Here is a 20,958-nt window from a genome sequence, read left to right as displayed (position 1 = left end):
GGCAGGGCAGAGCAGAGCGGAGCCGAGCAGAGCAGAGCAGAGCAGAGCAGAGCAGAGCCGAGCAGAGCGGAGCAGAGCAGAGCAGAGCAGAGCAGAGCAGAGCCGAGCAGAGCAGAGCAGAGAGAGCAGAGCAGAGCGGAGCAGAGCAGAGCAGAGCAGAGCAGAGCCGAGCAGAGCCGAGCAGAGCAGAGCGGAGCAGAGCAGAGCAGAGCAGAGCAGAGCGGAGCAGAGCAGAGCGGAGCAGAGCAGAGCCGAGCCTGCCGCTCCTGCCGGCCTCTCCCGCAATCAGGAACAGGTAAAGCAGGAAGGGAGCGGGGCCGGGCCGGCCCCCAGCACCTCCCACGAGGTGGCAGGTGGGGACAAGGAGAGCTGTCTGCATCCCCCCGCTGCTGGGGAACACGGGGGATCCTTCCCTGGGCCGCTCTGTGCCCCACTGCCACCTCTCTCCAGCCCTGGTGGCACCGTGTCCCCGCTGCCACCATGGGGAGGGGAGCAGGGACGAAGCTCCAGTAAAATCTGGCTGAAATCTGAACTCAGGGTCTGCCCTGTTCCTTCCCAGCCCATTGTGACACTGACACCGTCACCAGGGCCCCATCTCCATCCCTGCTCTCCATCTCTGGTGGCACTCTGTCCTGCTGCCACCACAGGGAGGGGACCAGGGGCGCAGCTCTGATCTCAGGTGACGAAGCTCCAATAAAATCTGGCTGAAATCTGAAATCAGGGTCTGCCCCGTTCCTTCCCAGCCCATTGTGACACTGTCACTGCCACCTCTCCCCATCCCTGGTGGCACCATGTCCCCGCTGCCACCATGGGGAGGGGAGCAGGGACGAAGCTCCAATAAAATCTGGCTGCAATCTGAACTCAGGGTCTGCCCCGTTCCTTCCCAGCCCATTGTGACACTGTCACCAGGGCCCCACTGCCACCTCTCTCCATCCCTGGTGGCACCGTGTCCCTGCTGCCACCACGGGACCAGGGGTGGTGACAAATCTCCAGTAAAATCTGGCTGGAATCTTAACTCAGGGTCTGCCCTGTTCCTTCCCAGCCCACTGTGACAATGTCACCAGGGCTGCTGGGAGGTCCCCAGGGGTGATCTGTGCCCTCTGCCACAGCCAGGCTTCACCGTGGGATCCCTCCCTTGCAGGAACAGAACAATGGCACAGCGAGGGCTGCAAAAAGGACACAGTTTATTTGCAGATTTAAACCCAAAACCACTCGCTGGGGTTTGGGGACACATTCCTGGCAATCAGCAAAGGAGGACGGGCACTGCTGCCCTCCCTGCAGTAAAACTAGTAACACTTTTGCTGCCCTCAGGGCTGTGGGGCAGGGCTAAAACCAAACACATCCTGCTCACCCTCCCTCCTCCAAGGGGCTGCCAACACCTCCCACCTCACCCCGCAGGCTCAGCAGCCTCCTGAGCACCCCAGGGCGCTGCCACAGCCCTGGCACAGGGCAGGAGGGCTGGCTGCCCTCAGAGGCTGGGGGAGCCCGTGGAGTCGAGGCTGTCGATGAACTCCTCCAGCTGCTGCAGGTGCTGCAGGCGGCCCTGGCGCAGGTTGGCCCTGAGCGCCACCCCCAGCGCCGCCTCCATCGAGGGCTCCTTGTGCAGCAGCATCGTGGCCACCACGGCGATGCTCAGGCTGAACTGCTGGTACGACTGCAGGGCAGGGCCACGGGCTCAGCACCCCAAAACCAGCACCAAACCACCCCTGTTTTAGCCCACAAACATCATCCAAACCCCTGCAAGCCCCCCAAACACCAAATTCACACCCAGCATCGCTCCTAAAGCTCCTCAGGTGAGATTTCCCATCCTGGAGCTGCTCCCAGACCCTCAGGGCAGGGCCACGGGCTCAGCACCCCAAAACCAGCACCAAACCACCCGGGCTTTTAGCCCACAAACCCCACAAACCCCTGCAAACCCACAGCACCTCCCACTGCAAGCCCTCCAAACACCAAATTCACACCCAGCATCGCTCCTAAAGCTCCTCAGGTGAGATTCCCCCATCCTGGAGCTGCTCCTAAACCCACAGGGCAGGGCCACGGGCTCAGCACCCCAAAACCAGCACCAAACCACCCCTGTTTTAGCCCACAAACATCATCCAAACCCCTGCAAGCCCCCCAAAACACCAAATTCACCACCCAGCATCGCTCCTAAAGCTCCTCAGGTGAGATTCCCCATCCCGAGGCTGCTCCCAGACCCTCAGGTGCTCTCCAGGACTCACCAGCTCGATCTTTGCCTTCCTTCTGAGGACAGCAGCAGAGCGGGAGTCGATGCCAGCTGGGAATGGCGTGGGGAGCTCTGGGCAGAGCTGCTGCTGGGCACACACAGCCTGGCAGGTGGAAAAGGCAAAGGGTGAATCCCCCTTTGCAGCAGGACGCAATCAGGGTGAAAGCAGCTCAGATTTCACCCGACTGTGGAAACCAGCAGCAGCGGAGGGGGGGATCAGGCTGCCAGCAGCGGTGGAGAACCCTGAGAGGACTAAAAAATCCCAAGCAAAGCTCAGAGGGGAAAGGGATGAGCCACACTGGGGCTGCCAGCGCTGCTCACCAGCCCAGGGCTGCTCACCCCATGGAAGGAGCCACTGCTTTGTCACCCCTCCCTCGGGTGCCACCGCACTCCCCCTCTTTGCCCCAAGTTCTCTCCCTCATTAGCAGTAATTAAGCTGCTCTGGAGGGTTCTCCTCGGCTTCCTCAGAGCTCCATTCCAGGGCTGTTCACACTCCAGCAGCCCTGAGCCTCGGGTTCCTGCCCTGGCTGCTGTCCCGGGGCCGACACGGGCTGTGCCTCCAGACAAAGCTGCCCCGTGACCCCAGATCCTGCAGCCACAGGGATCCCCTGGGTTGTGGCAGTGTCCCCAAGCCCAGGGGGACACTGGGGGACACCCAGACCCCGTACCAGATTGGTGTCACCAGCCCCAGGTGGGCACTGGGACCCCGGGCAGGTCTCTGGTGGGGTGCAGGCACCAGGAGAAGCTTGGCTGGGCTGAGCTTTGGGTTCTGCTGCAGATGCTGGAGGAAGCTGAGGGTTTTCAGGAGGCTGAAGGCTCTGCAGAGGCTGAGGGACAGAGAGTGGCTGTGCTGGGACAGGGGGACAGCGCTGTCCCCCACGGGGAGCTGCCCCACACCCCAAACTCACCCCAGCCTGGGCAGCTTCTGCCTCAGTTTCTCCAGCCCCACAGGGTGGCTGTTCCCAGGAATGAGGGCTGAGCTCAGCCCCTGCCTCCCCAGAGCAGCTGGATTCCAGGATTTCCCTCTTGGCACGGTCTGGAGGGGCTGCTGGGCTCTGGGGATGTGACCTGTGACCGCTGCCAGCCTTGGGGACGCTGCAGGGCCCCACCTGTGTGTTACAAACAGCCAAATCTGGGAAATTATTATTATTATAAATGGTAATTGCTTGTAAATTGTAACTGCTTTCAGGCAGAAGGCGAATTTGTAACGGCTTTTGTGGGCTGTGGAAGTGAAAATGTGCACAAAGCAAGGCTGGCACAAGAGATAACAAAACACCAAGAACCAAGACAGCACAAGCAGGGAACAAAACAGCACAAAAAGAGAATGCCAGGTCTAAAGTGGCATCAGGAGACCACCCTGGGGTGCCTGGATGGACCCTCAGACCCTGCAGCAACCCAGGGTGGAGCTGTGGCAAACTTGCCCCAAGAATGTGCCAAGAAATTTGAAGAAGTCCTGAAATTGGAGCAGCACAAAGGACTGAAAAGTGTGTGTGTGCCTCTGGCACCCAGCACTGCCACTTCTGCTTTATTATTTCATAAATAAATACTTATTTATTTATTTATAAATAATAAAGAAATACCTATTTATAAATAAATAATTACTTATTTAATAAATAAGAAATAATACTTATTTATAAATAAGCATTTATTTATAAATTTATACTAGAAATATTTATTTATACTATATATACTATATATACTATATATGCAAATATATACTATATATACTATATATATTATATATACAAATTAATACTTATTTATAAATAAATAATTAAATACTTATTTAATAAATAAGAAATAATACTTATTTATAAATAAGCATTTATTTATAAATTTATACTAGAAATATTTGTTTATTTATACTATATATACTATATATACTATATATGCAAATATATACAAATATATACTACAAATATATACTATATATACAAATTAATACTTATTTATAAATAAAAAATTAAATACTTATTTAATAAATAATAAATAATACTTATTTATAAATAAATATTTATTTATAAATTTATACTAGAAATATTTATTTATTTATACTATATATGCAAATATATACAAATATATACTACAAACATATACTATACATACTATATACACAAATTAATACTTATTTATATATAAATAATTAAATACTTAATAAATAATAAATAATACTTATTTATAAATAAGTATTTATTGATAAATTTATACTAGAAATATTTATTTATTTATACTATGAATATTTATTTATTTATACTATAAATATTTATTTATAAATAAATACTTATTTAATAAGTAAATAAATAATAAATAACAATAAAGAAATACTTAAATCATATCCTAATAAATAAATAATATAAATAATATTGATAAGAAATAAATATTTATTATTTCTAATTAAACTCTTAAATTTCAGAGTGGGATTAGTTCCTCACACTGTGCAGAGGCATTGTGGAGTCCACAGAGAGGGGACAAGAGGGTTTGGGAAGGGGGTTGTGCCTCCCTGCAGGCTCTGCTTTAGGGTGGGAATAGAAAAAATAGAAAAAATTATAGAAAAAATAGAAAAAATAATAGAAAAATTAGGAAAAATAGAAAAAAAAATAGAAAAAATAGAAAAATAATAGGAAAAATAGGAAAAATAGAAAAAAGAAAAAATAGAAAAAATAATAGAAAAAATAATAGAAAAATAGGAAAAAGAAGAGAAAAATATAGAAAGAAAGAATAGAAAAAAATAGAAAAATAAAAAAATTAGAAAAAATAGAAACCATCCCCAGGGGAAGCTGTGTGCTGCTGGTGGGGAGGGTTTGGGGAGCCTGGAGCTGATCCTGTGCCCCTCCCCAGCAGTCCCATACCTCAAGGTGCTCCTGGATCTCAGGATTCCTGGAGGTCTCCTCTGGAGGGGCTGGATCTGTTCCTGGAGCACAGGGATCCTGATCCTGGCTGCCCACAGGGCTCTGCCCAGCTCCCAGCTCCACCTGGGGACAGGAAATGATGTGGGGTGGGATGGCATGGGATCCATGGGATGGGATGGAATTCATGGGATGGGATGGGATGGGATGGGATGGGATCCATGGGATGGGATGGGATCCATGGGATGGGATGGAATTCATGGGATGGGATGGGATGGGATGGGATGGGATCCATGGGATGGGATGGGATGGGATCCATGGGATGGGATGGGATGGGATCCATGGGATGGGATGGGATGGGATCCACGGGATGGGATCCATGGGATGGGATGGGATCCATGGGATGGGATGGAATTCATGGGATGGGATGGGATCCATGGGATGGGATGGGATGGGATGGGATGGAATTCATGGGATGGGATGGGATGGGATCCATGGGATGGGATGGGATGGGATGGGATCCACGGGATGGGATCCATGGGATGGGATGGGATCCATGGGATGGGATGGGATTCATGGGATGGGATGGGAATGGGATGGGATGGGATGGGATCCATGGGATGGGATCCATGGGATGGGATGGGATGGGATGGGATGGGATGGGATGGGATCCATGGGATGGGATCCATGGGATGGGATGGGATCCATGGGATGGGATGGGATGAGATCCTTGGGATGGGATCCATGGGATGGGATGGGATCCATGGGATGGGATGGCATGGACAAGGCACTAAAACCCACAGGAAACCACGGAGAAAAGCCTGGAAAAACTCCATGCCTGGCAAAAAAAAGCGATGTGGAGAGGGGAAAGGCTGGACCAGAGAGGAGGTAGATGTCCCAGCAGCCAAGGAGACCCGAGCCAGGCATCTCCAGAGCTGGGGGCACCCCTGGGACAGGGGGAATCTCCCACCTGCAGCTCTGCAGCACCAGGATCAGCAGCTGGGCTCTCCAGAGGGCTCCTGGCCGGACTGGGGGGCTCCAGAACATTCCCAGTCCCCACTGGCACATCCTGGAGGGAAGCAGGACAGCGTGCCAGGCTCGGGGTGAGCACAGCCCTGCTGTGGGACAGGGTGGGGACAGGTAAAACCCCTCACCTGCGGCTGTTCCTGCCTCTCTGCAGCTCCTGGGGGAGGAGCAGGGGGCTGGGCAGGCTCCGGGGGCTGCGGCTCCTTCCTGGCCCTGGGCTGGCTCCTGCTGGAGGGGGCAGGACAGGAGGGCTTGGAGCGTGGCTTGTGCCCTGCAGGGTGGGAAACAGCAGCAGAAACTCCTCAGCCTGGCCCGGGAGAGGATGGAGAGCAGCGAGGAGCTGGCACGGGGGCAGCACAGACCTCGGGAGGGTCGGGGACACCACGCCCGGGGCACCAGGAGCAGGTGCCGGGGGTGGCTCCGTCGTCTCCCGGCCGGGCGGTGGCTCCAGGGCCGGCGGTGTTGGTGGTAATTCCCTGGGTTCCTACAGGAATTTCAGGAATTTCCCTGGATTTCTTCAGGGATTCCTCCAGCCGGCCCCAGGGTGGGGAGAGGTTGGCTTGGGAGGGGTCTCTGTGCAATGGCAATAGGCAGGGAAAGCTCCCAGCGGCGCTGGTGTCACTCATTGTCACCCACCCTGCAGGGCCGGAGCGGGGCCAGGGCTGGGGCTGCTCCTCCTCGGGGTACTCAGGCCAGGGGTCGGGAGGTGGATCCTGCAGGGATGAGCTGGATTTAGGGCACGGGACAGGCCAGAGGGTGCGCACACACTGTCCTTGTCACCGGGCAGTGAGCGGCCCCCGCCCCATTTCAGCCCCTGTGGCTGCCACCGTGGGCAGGCCAGCACCCCTCACCAGGTACCAGCACTCCCCAAAGCCATCCTCAGCTCCTGCCACGGCTGCTCTGTCATCCCACGGGGGTGGCGCGGGGCACTCGGGGGGTGCCCACCTCCTGTCCTCCTCCTCCTCGTGCCACCGGACGTCCCCAGTGCCAGGGAAGGCTCTGGGGCTGGGCTGCAAAGGGAAGGGCCATGGTGAGGACACAGCCATTGGGATTTTGGGATTTTTTTCCCCATGAACCCGCTGGGATTTTGGGATTTTTCCCCCATGAACCCACTGGGATTTTGGGATTTTCTTCCATGAGCCCACTGAGATCTTGGGGATCTTTTTCCCATGAGCCCACTGTGATTTCTGGGATTTTTTCCCCATGAACCCACTGGGATTTTTGGGATTTTTTTCCCCATGAGCCCACTGGGAATTTGGAGATTTTTTTCCCATGAGCTTACTAGGAATTTTGGGATTTTTTCCCCATGAGCCTACTGGGAGTTTTGGGATTTTCTTCCATGAGCCCACTGAGATCTTGGGGGACTTTTTGCCATGAGCCCACTGGGATGTTGGGGATTTTCTTCCATGAGGCCACTGAGATTTTTGGGATTTTTTTCCCATGAACCCACTAGGAATTTTGGGATCTTTTTCCCATGAGCCCACTGGGATTTTTTGGATTTTTTCCCCATGAACCCACTGGGATTTTGGAATTTTTTTTCCCATGAGCCCACTGGAATTTTGGGATTTTTTCCCCATGAGCCCACTGGGATTTTTTGGATTTTTTCCCCATGAACCCACTGGGATTTTGGGGATTTTTTCCCCATGAGCCCACTGGGATTTTGGGATTTCTTGCTGCTCCCCCTCCCTGTGTCCAGGGTGTAACCAGCAGTGCCCTGGTGTAACCATTGTGATAAATGAATGTGATTCGTGCTAACAATTGTAAATATATTGTATTTGTAAATATATATAATATTATATATTATAAATATATAATATAAATATATATAATATATAATGTTATATAATATTATATCTATAATATATACTATATTATATATAATATATATTGTAATATTATATATTATATAATACATAATGTACATACATATAATATAAATGTAATTGTAAATATATTGATATTTTAGAACATATTTGTTAAAAACTAATAGAGGAAACGGATATGTAATTAGTGCCACAAAACAGATGTTTTCAGATGTTCATGAGAAAATAGGATACAGGATGTAGTCTGAGATAAGTAACATCCCAAAATAGAATAGGCCTTGGCATAATTAAGGAATCAGCCTTGAAAACACTGCCAAATTTACTCTGTACATGCTTACTCGATTGTATTCTTTTTATATAAGATTGCTGCTCAGTTAAAACTGCTGCTGAGTTCTAATTTTTGGTTTAATAAATTACACATGTAGGACCTCATTCATAACTGCACGGTAGATAATTGGAGGAGATCCTGGCCACCCATGGAAATAAATAAATTATTTATTTTTATATACAGGTATATATATATATATACATTTTTATATATAGGTATATAGATAAATATATTTTATATAGGTATATATGTATAAATACATTTTTATATATAGGTATATATAAAAATATATTTTTATATATAGGTATATATGTATAAATACAGTTTTATATATAGGTATATATAAAAATATATTTTTATATATAGGTATATATATTTTTATATATAGGTGTAGATATATTTTTATATATAGGTATATATTTTTATATAGGTATATATATAAATATATTTTTATATACAGGTATATATATAAATGCATATATATAAATATATTTACATAGGTATATTACATATACCTATGTAAATATATTTATTTTGCCATTCTTAATCTTGGGGTGGGGGGTGAAGCTGTGAAATCCTTTAGAGACAGACTGCTGGATCCTGACATTCCCAGACTCCTTTTTGGGAATTTAGAAAGCCACAAACTGCTGGATCCTGACATTCCCAGACTCCTTTTTGGGAATTTAGAAAGCCTCAGACTCCGGTCTGTGCCTGGGGGACCACGAGTGGATGCAGACATGTCCAGATTGGTTTTGGGGATGGGGTTTGGTGAGCCAGGGGCTGCTTGCTGTGGCTTGGGAGGGTCTCCCTGACAAACTCTGACCATCCCTGCGACATCTCCCCCCAGCCCTGTCCCTTACCGGGCGCCTCCTGCGCTGGCATCTCCTGGGCTGCTGCTCCCAGGCTGGCCCATCCCAGGCTGGCCTGTCCCAGGGTGGTTCATCCCAGGGTGGTTCATCCCAGGGTGGTTCATCCCAGGGTGGTTCATCCCAGGTGTCCTCAGGGCCATCAGGGGGACATGGCCATGGTCCATCCCACCACGGGGCGGGCTGTGGAGAGATCAGAGCTGTGAGAGCCCCAGGAGCAGGCAGGGATGGGGAGCCAGGAGCCTGCCCGGCTGCCCTGGGAGAGCCCAGATGATCCAGGGTTCCTCCCCATCCTGCTCCTCAGCATCTCCAGGGGTGGAGATGGGGTAGCGGGTACCCAGGGTGGCCCCGGGGCAATGCTGGGCTCCCACCCCAACCCAGGGGAGCCCCGACCCAGGACAGCCCCAGGAGAGCTCCAGGAGAGTCCCAGGAGAGCTCCAGGGGAGTCCCAGGAGAGCTCCAGGAGAGTCCCAAGAGAGTTCCAGGAGAGTCCCAGGAGAGCTCCAGGAGAGTCCCAAGAGAGCTCCAGGAGAGTCCCAGGAGAGCTCCAGGGGAGTCCCAGGAGAGCTCCAGGAGAGTCCCAGGAGAGCTCCAGGAGAGTCCCAGGAGAGCTCCAGAGGAGCCCCAGGAGAGCCCCAACCCTGGAGAGCTCCAGGAGAGCTCCGGGAGAGCCCCAACCCAGGAAAGCCCCAGAAGAGCCCCAAGAGAGCCCCAAGAGAGCTTTCCCAGGAAAGCTCCAGGAAAGCCCCAGGAGATCCATCCCAGCCGCACGTACCTCCCTGGGGAAGTTCCTCCTGCAGCCCGGCGGGTGGAACATCCTTCCCGAGGGCCCCACGAGCTGCGGGATCCGCTGGGAGGGAGAGGCCGGCTCAGCACGTCCCCCAGGGACGTCACTGCCGCCTTGGGGACGGGTGCCACCCGTGCTGCTGCCAGCCCGGAGCGCTGCGACAGCTCCAGTGCCACCGGCATGGACACGGCGGAGCTGGGGACACCCAGACCCGCTCGCTGTCCCCTGGGGGTGACACGGGGCTGGCAGTGCCTTGGCACCCCCTCTGCCTGCCCGAGGCTGTGTTTGTCCCCGCCACGTGTCCCTGCCAACCCCGCGGGTCAGCCCGTGATGTCCCCAAGGGATCCGGGTTGGGACACGGGGGCTTGGGTGAGCCCCCCGCCAGCCTGAAACCCCATTTTGGTCCTTAAATTGAGGGGTGTCAGCACTGGAGCATGGAGGGGTTGGAGAGCCCTGCATCCCAATCCTGAATCCCTAAATCCCAATCCTTCCCTGCACCCCAATCCCGAATCCTTGAATCCCAATCCTGAATCCCTGCACCCCAATCCCGAATCTCTGAATCCCAATCCTGAATCCCTGCACCCCAATCCTGAATCCCTGAATCCCAGTCTTGCACCTCTGCACCCCAATCCTGAATCCCAATCCTGCATCTCAATCCTGAATCCAAATCCTTCCCTGCATCCCAATCCTGCGCCCCTCTACCTGCACCCGGCACCCCAAACCTCTGATTTTGCAATTACACCCCAACCCTGCACCTCAATCCTGCACCCCGCACCCCAATCCTGAACCCCTGCACCCCCCTGCACCCCCCACCCCAACCCTCCCGCCCCGCACCCCGGTCTCGTTCCCCACCAATACCTGACGGGAGCCGATCCCTCCTGAGGAGCCCTCCCGGAGCCCTCCTGGAACTCTCCCCGAGCTCTCCGTCCCTCCCGTCCCACCCCCGAGAGTTTCCCTTCCTCTTCCCATCCCGCTCCCGGCGCCGATTCCGCCCCCGAGCAGAGCCCGGGCAGCGCCGCTTTCCCCATATCCCCCCGGGGATCCGAATTCCTCCGGGAATCTCGGATCTGCCGGCGGGGTGGGAGCAAAGACCCGCAAACTGCAGCCCCAGGGCAGGGAGTATCCATGGAAGAGGGGTCCCTGCACCCCCAGAGTGTGGAATATCCATGGACAAGGGGATCCTGGAGTCCCTGCACGCCCAGATTTTGGAATATCCATGGAAGAGGGGATCCTGGGGCATGGAATATCCATGGAGGAGGGGATCGATCCTGGAGTCCCTGCACCCCCAGAGTGTGGAATATCCATGGAGAGGGGATCCCGGGGTATGAAATATCCATGGAAAAGGGGATCCCGGGGTCCCTTCAGGGCAGGAACCCCCCCAGCTCCCGCCACCCCCCAGCTCCAGCACCAACCGCTCGGTGCCCGCGCTGCTCCCAAACTTGTCCCGGGACATTTCGGGGAGCGGGACCCCCCCATTCCGGGGGCTGGAGCAGAACCGAGGAGGGAACAGGGAAGGGTGGGAGGGTTGGGAGAGCCCTGGCAGGACGGGGCACCATGGCACCCACCTTTGCTGCCATGCCGGGGGAGCTGCTGTCACCTCCCGGCGTGTCCGTTTGTCCGTCCGTCACCTCCTGGCACTGCAGGGGGGTCTCCCAAAGCAGCTGCCCACCCAAATCATCCCCTCCCGAGCCCGCCCGGCGCCTCCAGGCTCTCCTCCCCCCTATCCCCCGGCATTCCCGCTGGGAACGGCGCTCCAGGGCCCGCGGGGCTGGTTCCAGGCGCGGCCATCCCGCCCTGCCCCCGGAGGATTTGTTTATTTATCACCTTCCCGTGCCCCGGAACATCCCCGGCAGCCGCTGATAAGGAACTGGTCTGAACTGGCCTGAACTGGTCGGGCCGGCCATGCGGATTGCTGCGCGCACACGGCCTGGCCTTCCAGGAACGTGGGAGGCGTTATGAATTAGAAGCTTGGCTAGGCGAATATTCAAGCAGCAATCAGTTTATTAATTCATAAATCAGCAATCCATTTATTGATTAATAAAGTATGAGCAATACAGCGCTGGGTGCAGTGGGGGAAGTTTTCCCTCCACACCGATAGTTGAGGCTTACAGGTATTTATAGGGGTACTCATCAGCTTTCTCAGCAGTTTCTATATAATATATTATATATATAATATATATTATATATATTATATATATTATATATCATATATATTATATATCATATATATTATATATTATATCATATATATTATATATTATATATTGTATATATTATACATAATATAAAGAATATATATAATATAATCTATATAATACATATAGAATATATATTATATAGAATACATATATTCTATATAATATATAATATATAATATATAATATATACATATTATATATAATATGTAGAATATATATTATATAGAACATATAATATATAGAGCATATATTATATATAGTATATATAATATATAGTATATATATAACATATACAATATATAGATTATATATTATCTAGAATATAAAATAGATATTCTATATATATTCTATATATGTTATATAGAATATGTAATATAATATATATATTCTAATGCTACAGTTTCAAAGTTTCTATTCCCATGTTTTACTCATCAGCAGTTTCTATTCTTAATTTTTACTCATCAGCAGTTTCTATTCTCAATTTTAACGTCACAATTCTATGCACTATTGTGATTTAGTTTTTCTCAGGATGTATCCCAAAAAGGAGTATCCCATATGTTGAGGTACGGTTTCCTAAAGAAGGAAGGAGTATCCCAGCTGGTGAGGTCCACATTCCAGATGTGGATCCACCTTTTGATTGCAAGGACTATAAATCTCATAACAGTGATGTCCAGCTTCCCTTGGTCGAAACTATTAACCCTTGAGTCGATGTTCATCTTCCTTTCTCAAGCTGCTTTTTGCTGTTTTGTTAAGGCGTGAGATAAGCACGTTTCCTTTTTATATATTCCAAAGCTATAGTTTCAGAGATCCTTACTACAAGCAAAATTCTAAAATTATACTTCAAAAGGTTCATATTGTGAAACTCTTTAAGGCTTAGCTACAAGCAGAAAGTTCCTGTCAAAAAGCAACATCTTTAAAGCTTTAATTCAAATTATCCTAAATCAACTTAAGACTTATAAAGGTTAGGTTCAAAGGCCTTCTTCCATGCTTTACTTCCTCAGTTATTTATTAGGATGGGGTTAAACCCTTCCAAAACCCCAAACAGGGTGTGGGGCCAGGGCAGCCCAGGGGATCTGGCTGCTCCTGCTGGGGTGGGGGGGGGGGATAACGCCTGGATCTCCAGCTGGTCCCTTAATGAGGGTCACTAATTGCCATAAATCAATTTGGGTGGATCAATTAGTGGGATTTGGGGAGAGGATCCAGCAGCAGGGACAGACGAGGCTGCAGGATGGATGGATGGATGGATGGATGGATGGATGGACAGATGGATGGACGGACGGACGGATGGATGGATGGATGGATGGATGGATGGATGGATGGATGGATGGATGGATGGATGGATGGATGCTATGCTTGGCATCCCACAGGAAAATCAGGTGCAAATTCTTCCTGCGTGGCCACTGCCCGTTCAGATCAGAGTGCATCTACCTGCACGAGCTGCCTGCCAGCTGGCTGCGGCGGCACAGACAGCGCCAGCTGAGGATGCCCGCGGTAAGGGGGGTGGCACATCCCGAGGCTGGGCTGGGCACTGGGAGTGTGCCTCATCCTCCCTCCTCTGCTGCAGGTGTTCATCCCTTCTTCCTCTGACGAGAGCTCTGACGAGGAGGATGAGGAGCTCTGCGTGCTCGAGTGGGCCCTCACCCTGGCCATGCTGGAGACAGAATTTCCCCACTCGATTTATGGCCACGAGATGCTTCTCATCGACTTCAGCGATTCCGACTGAGCCGTGGGGACCACGCTGGGCCTGGGTGCTGCTTTGACTCCTGCCATTGTTTTGGGGTGTCTGCAGCCGCGGGGGTGCTGCAGGGATGGGGTGGGATGGGGAAGCAGTGTGTCTGGCCTTGATGGGTGTAAGGGAGGGGTGACCTTTTTGTTCGAATAAAGTGTTCCAGGAGGTATATGTATGAGTAAGGCAGATATGCTTGCTTAGTTCCACCCGCTTGGCTAATCATACAGTTGCATGTAACCGCAAAAGATAAACACATTAACCGCAATGGAACATAACCTGATTGGTTGTATAACTAGCTTATGCTTAAGCAATCCCCAGGTCAAAAGTTGACAGTGAGGAAGATGTTCGGCCTTCATCAATCGACCACCGGGAGGCAGAGTACGACCACCTAGCAACAGGACGTGACTGCGCAGATAGACTAACGCAACGCGGAAGTACTACAAGATAAAAGGGGACGAATCTAGGGACTGGGCGCGGCAGTTGGCAGAGCGCAGACTCCCCCGCCCAGCGCTGCTTGCTTCCAACCCATGCTTGTTAATCAATAAATTGTGATTAATTTTGATTAAACGAGTCTCTCGTTTATAACAATGGGTGCACCGGGGGAGACTCAGGGCACAGCTCCCCTGCCCTTGCCCTGGTGCCCGCTCTGCACCCGTGGCAGACCCACGGGTGGGGTGGGCTGGGGGCTGGCAGGCAGCAGGGGGGTCTGACATCCACGGGGGGGACCGGGCAGCAGGGGGGCACTGTTTTAAACTCTTTTAGCCAAATCCGGGAATAACCAAATAAAACGGGTTGCGTAACGCTACGCTTCGGGCGCCTGTGACCCGTGGGCTGCGGGACCCACCCTCGGGGGGGAAGGAAGGCGGTGTTTGGGTTGGAATTTCAGAGGTATTTGCATCATGAGCTCGTTTGCGCGCGCTCCGTTTCCGTTTCCCGGGGCGGGGCCGGAAGCGGCGCCTTGGGGCCCGCGTGCCGCGGGAGGAGCGCGGCGTGGGGGGGGAGAGCAGCGGCGGGTGAGTGTGCGGGGACAGCCCGGGGTGAGTGTGCGGGGACAGCCCCGGGTGTGTGCGGGGACAGCCCCGAGTGTGCGGGGACAGCCCCGAGTGTGGTGTGCGGGGACAGCCCCGGAGTGTGCGGGGACAGCCCGGGTGTGCGGGGACAGCCCCGAGTGTGCGGGGACAGCCCCGGGTGAGTGTGCGGGAGGCCCGGGGTGTATGTGTGGGGAGCCGGGTGTAAAGTGTGCGGGGAGGGGGTGAACCGGTGTGCGGGGACAGCCCGGGGTGAGTGTGCGGGAACGGCCCGGGGTGTGCGAGTGTGGCAGCCGAGTGTGCGGGACGCCGGGGTGTGTGTGGGGACAGCCCTGTGTGCGGGGACAGCCCGGAGTGTGCGGGGACAGCCCCGAGTGTGCCCGCCCGGGACTGCCCCCGGGGCACGGCGCTGACCGGGGCGGTGCTCGGGGCCGGGGGAGCCGCACCGGCAGCGCCCCGGCGTTGGGCTGGGGGCGCGGGGCTGCCAGCCAAGGGGCGATGGAGGGCACGGAGGGACTCCCGGTGCTCTCCCGCATCCTCGGCTGGGCGGGGCGGGTAAAGGCAGCCGCCCAGGTTGATGCCGGGGTGGGCGCCGAGCATAGACTGGCGGGTTCTGATCGTTCCGTGCCTCCCGAGTGGGCCCCGTGTCCGCTTCTCGCCGGTGTGACCGCGTCCGGCTGTCCCCATGTGTGTCCCCGTGTCCCGCAGGCGGCTGTGCAGCCCCGGCCGCAGCGATGGAGCCGCGGTGCCGGCCCTGGCTGCAGCGCTGTCCCCGGCCGTGCCGCCTCCTGCTGCACGCCCTGAGCTCCGGCCCCGCGGGGGCCACGGCCGCGCTGCGGGCGCTGCAGCGGGGCCGGCCCCAGCAGGGACCGGGGCTGCCGTTCCCCTGGCCGGCTCTCAGCGCAGCCCTGTGCGCCGAGGAGCCCTCGCTGGAGGGCCCACAGGACGCCCTGGCCGTGTGAGTTGGATACGTTTCTAAAACTCGGTGTTTTGCAGGAGTTTTGGGTGTCAGTGCACAATTTTGGGTGTCAGGTGCACAACCTACAACTAATAGCAACCCAAACTGCCACTACCCTCCATTCCAGCCTAATCAAAGCCTGCTTAGGATCATTCACCCTATGCATTCTCATCATCCTCATATCTGCATACAGAAACAACCAGTGGCCCTCAATGTTCGTAAAAATCCACAGAAACAAGCAATGGCCCTCAGTCTTCCTAAAAATCCACAGAAACAATCAATGGCCCTCAATCTTTGTAAAAATCCACTTCCCCCGGTGCACTGGCCCATACATGAAGCTGGGATCATAGCAGTGACCCACTGGTGTCCCAGCTCGTGTCTGCAGAAGCTGGTGAAGGCATCAGGTGCTGTGGCACTCTGCTGCTGTGGGACTCTGCTCCACGGGGTGGGTTGGGTTCAGGACAGGGCATTTGCTCTGACCACTCACCTCTCCTTTTCCAGCAAGCCGCGGCTGCTGCTGCTGCCCGTTCTGTGCCAGAGGAACCTCTTCTCCCTGCTCCTGGTGGTGCAGGATGCAGTGCCACGGGACTGCCTTCGCCAGCTGCTCCAGGCCTTGCAGCAGGATTCCCGCGTGGATCCCTGGGTGCAGGCACTGGGGGATCTGCTCCAGCAGGGACCACGGGCAGAGGAGAGCTCCCCACGTCCCACTGCCCTGTCTGCTGCGTGCCAGCAGCAGCTTAGGGGCCTGTGCCAGAAAATTGCCCAGAAGAAACCAGAGGGACAAAGAAAACTGAGCTGGTGCTTCAGCAAGCAGGCTGGTGCCCCTGAGTCTGTGCCTCGAGGTGGGAAGCGTAAGGAAGTGTCAGGGGAGAGCCTGGAGTTGGGCAGTGACAGAGAGGGGAAGGAGGAGGTGGCATGTGAGCCCCAGGAATGTGGAGATGTGGCAGAGGTGGAAGAGGAGGTGCCTGAGGAGCCTCCAGGGGACACACGTGCTCAGAGCACAGAGAAGGCTGCTCAGGACAGCTCCCAGCAGGATGCAGCTGGGGAGCCCAGGAGGATTTCCCAGACAGAGCTGGCAGCAGAGGTCCAATCCTTTGTCCAGGTACTGGGTAGGGTTTGCTGTCCCCTTGCAGCCCCAGGGAGCCTTTACAGCCTGATTCCCATTCCTTCATCTCATTTCCCTCAGGTGCATGGGCAGGGGCTGAAGATGCTGCTGCTGCAGGAGTCCAGTGTAAGTGGTTGCTTCTGTCCCTCTCCTGGAGCTGATGCTCTAAACAGGCTGGTGCCAGGGCCTCAGGAGGGGTGCAAAAGGAGCTGGATTTCACAGATGGGGATGAAAAGCCCTGTTGGCACCTGCTCTGGGCTCGGGATACCAACGCCTGCCTGCACCTTGCCGGTGTGAGGGGCTGCCTGTGGGCTCAGTGCTGACAGACACAGGGGAAGGGAGAAGCCCTGGAGCTGTATTTTGTGTTTTGGTTTATTTGGTGCTTTACTCAGGACAGTGTTTCTCTCCAGCACCCGGAGCTGCACCCCCCCTCCAAGCTGAGCATCCTGAACTCCTGCACGCCCAGCCAGGTGAGCCCCAGCAGCCCTGCTGCAGCTGCTGCAGGGCCCTGCTGCTGTCCCTAATGCCCCGTGCCCTGTGCCACCCCAGCTCGAGGGGCTGTGCTCCTTCCTGCAGCTCTCCACGTGCCCCGAGCCCTCCCTGGGGCGTTTCTGCAGCTGGCTGCTGCCTCTGAGCCCGGCCCTCAGCCACACCAGCGCAGCCATCCTGGCACAGCAGCTCTTCCTCAGGCGGGTACGTGCCATGGCAGTGGAGATTCCTGCTCCCCGTTCCCCTCTCCGCTGTCCCCAGCTCCTGCCTTTGTGTCCCCAGGTGCTGGCCCTGACCCAGCCGCCTTCCCGACACCTCATGGCTGCCCTGACTTCGTTTTGCTCCAAGTATTCCCATCCCCTGTGCCGTGTGCTGGTGGCTGCAGTGCTGCAGGGGCCAGGGGAAGGTGTGCAGGGCTGCTGGGAGCCGTGGCTGTTTCTGGGTGGCATTTGTCACTTGTTAGGAACCATGGAGGCCTGGGCTTGGTTTTTTCCTGGCCAGGTGAACACTTGGGGTTGGGATGGGAGATGGGTTTACAGATGGAGGGGAGGGCTGGCTAGGCTGGCTTCTGGCTTATTTTTTCCCAAAGGACAGTTCCTATGATTGGAGGGCTCCTAATGCTCAGAGCTGCCCCAGGGTGGCTGTGCTGCTGTGAGGAGTGAACCCCTGCCACAGTGTCCCCTTTTCCCAGAGACTGGAGCTGTTTAAACCCTTCCTGCAGCTGGGCAAGGGAAGCAGGATTATCCTCAGCAGTAGGAGGAGGCACTGGATGGTTTCTGTCTGTCCTGACTGGGACATACTCCTGTGAAGAGGTGCCAGGAAGGGCCAGGCACATCCCCATGGATTTGGCAGCCCCTGGAGGCTCTTTTCTGCTGCTTTGCAGGTGCTGAGCAGACCAAGCTGCTGTGTGAGCTGGTGGAGGAGTGCCTGGAGCCCCACTCTGTGCAGCTGGTGCTGAGGTGAGGGCTCACAGGGCTGGTGAGGGCTCACAGGGCTGGCAGCTCTGCTTTGGCCTCACTGTCCAGCCTGCCCGGATGGCTCCAGCTGGCTCCAGCCATCTGGGGGCACCAGCCAGGCCTCAGAGCAGCCCCTTCCCTCTTCACTGTCCTTGCAGCCAAGTCCTGGAGGTGCCTTTGTCAGAGAAGCTCCTGCCAGTGCTGCAGGCCGTGCTGGGGCGGCAGGTGAGGAGCCCACCTTGTCCCACGGGTGTCCTTGGTGACTCCAGCAGTGCTGGAGCAAGGACCCACCCTCCTTGGCTGCCCCTGGGCCTTTTCCAGGAGGTGCTGCCCCCTGAGCTCCTGGATCTGCTGGTGCTCACTCTGTGCCAGCAGGCTCCAGCCTTTGCCACGTCGCTGAACTTCGCCAGGCTGGTGACGGCCGTGCTCACGGCGTACCAGAGCCAGGTGAGCCCAGCCAGGGCTGCTCCTGCAGCTCCTGGGGCCCAGCCCAGAGCTCCCAGCTGGGCTCCTGGCAGGGCAGGGCCCTGAGCTGGTGCTGCCTCCACCGCAGGTCAGCCCAGCTCACAGGAGCAGCCTGGCTGCTGTCCTGGACCGGAGCACTGCGGCGCTGAAGAAATCCCTGCAGGCTGTGCTGGAAGGGGCCAGGTGAGCTGGGGACAGGTCCCTGTCATGGCAGCCCCTGCACCCCGGGCTGCCCCAGGGCGGGGAAGCAGAAGGTGCCACCCCTGCCGTGCCGGAGCTGTGCAGAGCTGGCTATGGCAGTGACTTTCCTCTTGCTGATTTTTGTCTTTCCTCAGGTGATCACCCAGAGGAATCGTGAGGGGGCAGCTTCCTTGTGTGGAGGGCACAGCAGCAGCCACAGCCGCCCTCACTGCGTCCTCCCTGCTCAGGTGGGACCCCGAGAGTGGGGTCTGCTCCCCACAGAGTGCCCAGGGCAGCACCTGGGCTGAGGGGGCTCCTGCTGGGCAGTGCCATCGCAGCCCCCCTCGCTCCTGGGGCTCACAGGGGTCTTGGTTGAACAATCCACGTGTTCCCATGAACAATCCATGTGTTCCATGAACAGTTCACGTGTTCCCATGAACAATCCATGTGTTCCCATGAACAATCCTTGTGTTTCCATGAACAGTTCACGTGTTCCCATGAACAATCCACGTGTTCCCATGAACAGTTCACGTGTTCCCATGAACAATCCACGTGTTTCCATGAACAGTTCATGTGTTCCCATGAACAATCCACGTGTTCCCATGAACAATCTACATGTTCCCATGAACAGTTCACGTGTTCCCATGAACAATCCACGTGTTCCCATGAACAATCCACGTGTTCCATGAACAATCCACGTGTTCCCATGAACAATCCATGTGTTTCCAGGTGCTTCTGTGTGTTCTCCTGCCACACTCTACAAGGTGACCTGGCCCCCCAAGGCTGTGGCCGGGCTGTGGGGGCCAGGCAGGACACAGCCCATGGAGAACTTGCAGTTCCTGAGTTTTTACTGCCCCAAACCCATCCCTGAGCCAGGACAGACATTGATTTGAGGCTGTATGGAGTTGATCATTCTGGATTTAGTTCAGTATCCTGATTTTACCTCAGCTCATTCCAAGGCACGAGCTCTGTTCCTCCCCATAGCCAGGCAGTGGTGCAGGCTGGGCTGCTGCTTTGTGTCTCTGATCTGCTGGGATTTACAGATCTCTGGGTGCAGGAGAGCAGGATTTAACTGAATTCCAGCTGAGTTTAGCTGGGAAATTTGAGTGTTTTGCTTTAAATCCACCTTTCTTTCCTGTTTGCCTGGCCCATGAGGGACCTGCTGTGTGTGACACATTTCTGGTGATGATGACACTGCTCATGGCCCTAACAGTGCTCGTGTGGCACGACTCTGCTCAAAGTTCTGTCCTGTATTCTTGAAAGTACCCACTGGAAACCTCACCCAGGCACCTCCTGGTCTGAGAACGGGGAAGAGAAGGTTGGGACAGAGACTCAGGCAGGTAGAGCTGGGGTTTCAGTGGAGGTTTTGAAGCTTTGGATACTCCAGGAGCTATTTAAAAATCCATAAACATCTACAAAGGGAGAAGGAGAATTAGAACATGCAGGTGTGACTGCTCCAGGTGTGCTCAGTAATGTTCAGATCCCAGCCAGAGGAAGGAAACTGTGAAGCATTAGGTGACACTCTTAGGGCTTCTTTTAATATAATAGAGACCATAAAATAATAAATCAGCCTTCTGAAAGGTGGAGCCAAGATTCACATCTCTTCCCTCGTCCAGGGGACCCTCAAACAGCACCACAATCAGCGGCTTGAGCTGGTCTGGGCAGCACCAAATAAAGTAAAATAAAAGCTTTAAAAATAAAAAAAAATAAAAATAAAAATTAAATAATTAAATAAAAATAGCTTAAAAATTAAAAAATAAAATTAATTAAAAATAAATAAAAAACAAGATAAAGTAAAAACCGTAAAGTGCCGTAAAATGAAGTGCTGTAAAGTGCCATAAAATTTCTAAGGGCTGTAAGGCAGTGTTCATGAAAAATTTCCCAAAAAACAATCCCAAAAATTCCCCCAAAATCCTCAAAAAAATTCCCAAAATTTCCCTAAAAAATTTC

At 53.6% G+C, this 20,958-nt stretch overlaps 2 protein-coding genes across 10 annotated transcripts; one reads left to right on the top strand and one right to left on the bottom strand.

Annotated features, from left to right (window-relative positions):
- Positions 1-1,184: 1,184 nt before the first annotated feature.
- LOC115913673 (basic salivary proline-rich protein 1-like) lies at positions 1,185-11,684 on the bottom strand. 2 transcript variants are annotated; one of them, XM_030965832.1, is made up of 13 exons: positions 11,466-11,684; positions 9,889-9,963; positions 9,108-9,296; positions 6,948-7,106; positions 6,733-6,809; positions 6,459-6,580; positions 6,225-6,367; positions 6,041-6,139; positions 5,074-5,196; positions 3,133-3,333; positions 2,893-3,051; positions 2,220-2,327; positions 1,185-1,654 (listed from the first exon to the last, which is right to left on the bottom strand). In XM_030965832.1, exons 1-13 carry the CDS (start codon positions 11,475-11,477, stop codon positions 1,469-1,471), a joined length of 1,653 nt encoding a protein of 550 aa, XP_030821692.1. In that variant the 5' UTR covers positions 11,478-11,684; the 3' UTR covers positions 1,185-1,468. The 2 variants fall into 2 exon arrangements, with proteins under 2 accessions (XP_030821692.1, XP_030821693.1); XM_030965833.1 differs by lacking the exon at positions 6,459-6,580.
- A 3,511-nt stretch (positions 11,685-15,195) lies between these two features.
- FANCE (FA complementation group E) lies at positions 15,196-20,665 on the top strand. Of its 8 annotated transcripts, XM_030965946.1 has the most exons (11): positions 15,196-15,813; positions 16,315-16,915; positions 17,000-17,044; positions 17,329-17,388; positions 17,468-17,611; positions 17,690-17,813; positions 18,291-18,366; positions 18,522-18,588; positions 18,685-18,810; positions 18,917-19,011; positions 19,164-20,665. In XM_030965946.1, exons 1-11 carry the CDS (start codon positions 15,590-15,592, stop codon positions 19,165-19,167), a joined length of 1,566 nt encoding a protein of 521 aa, XP_030821806.1. In that variant the 5' UTR covers positions 15,196-15,589; the 3' UTR covers positions 19,168-20,665. The 8 variants fall into 8 exon arrangements, 6 of the variants coding, with proteins under 6 accessions (XP_030821806.1, XP_030821802.1, XP_030821801.1 ...); XM_030965942.1 differs by having other exon boundaries at positions 17,468-17,813; positions 18,522-18,810; XM_030965941.1 differs by having other exon boundaries at positions 16,315-17,044; positions 18,522-18,810.
- Positions 20,666-20,958: the final 293 nt, after the last annotated feature.

Source organism: Camarhynchus parvulus, chromosome 26 (assembly GCF_901933205.1).
Source record: "Camarhynchus parvulus chromosome 26, STF_HiC, whole genome shotgun sequence".
NCBI classification, from domain to species: Eukaryota; Metazoa; Chordata; class Aves; order Passeriformes; family Thraupidae; genus Camarhynchus; species Camarhynchus parvulus.
Note: the sequence above shows the minus strand (reverse complement) of the source record. Positions and strands in the feature narration are given on the sequence as shown.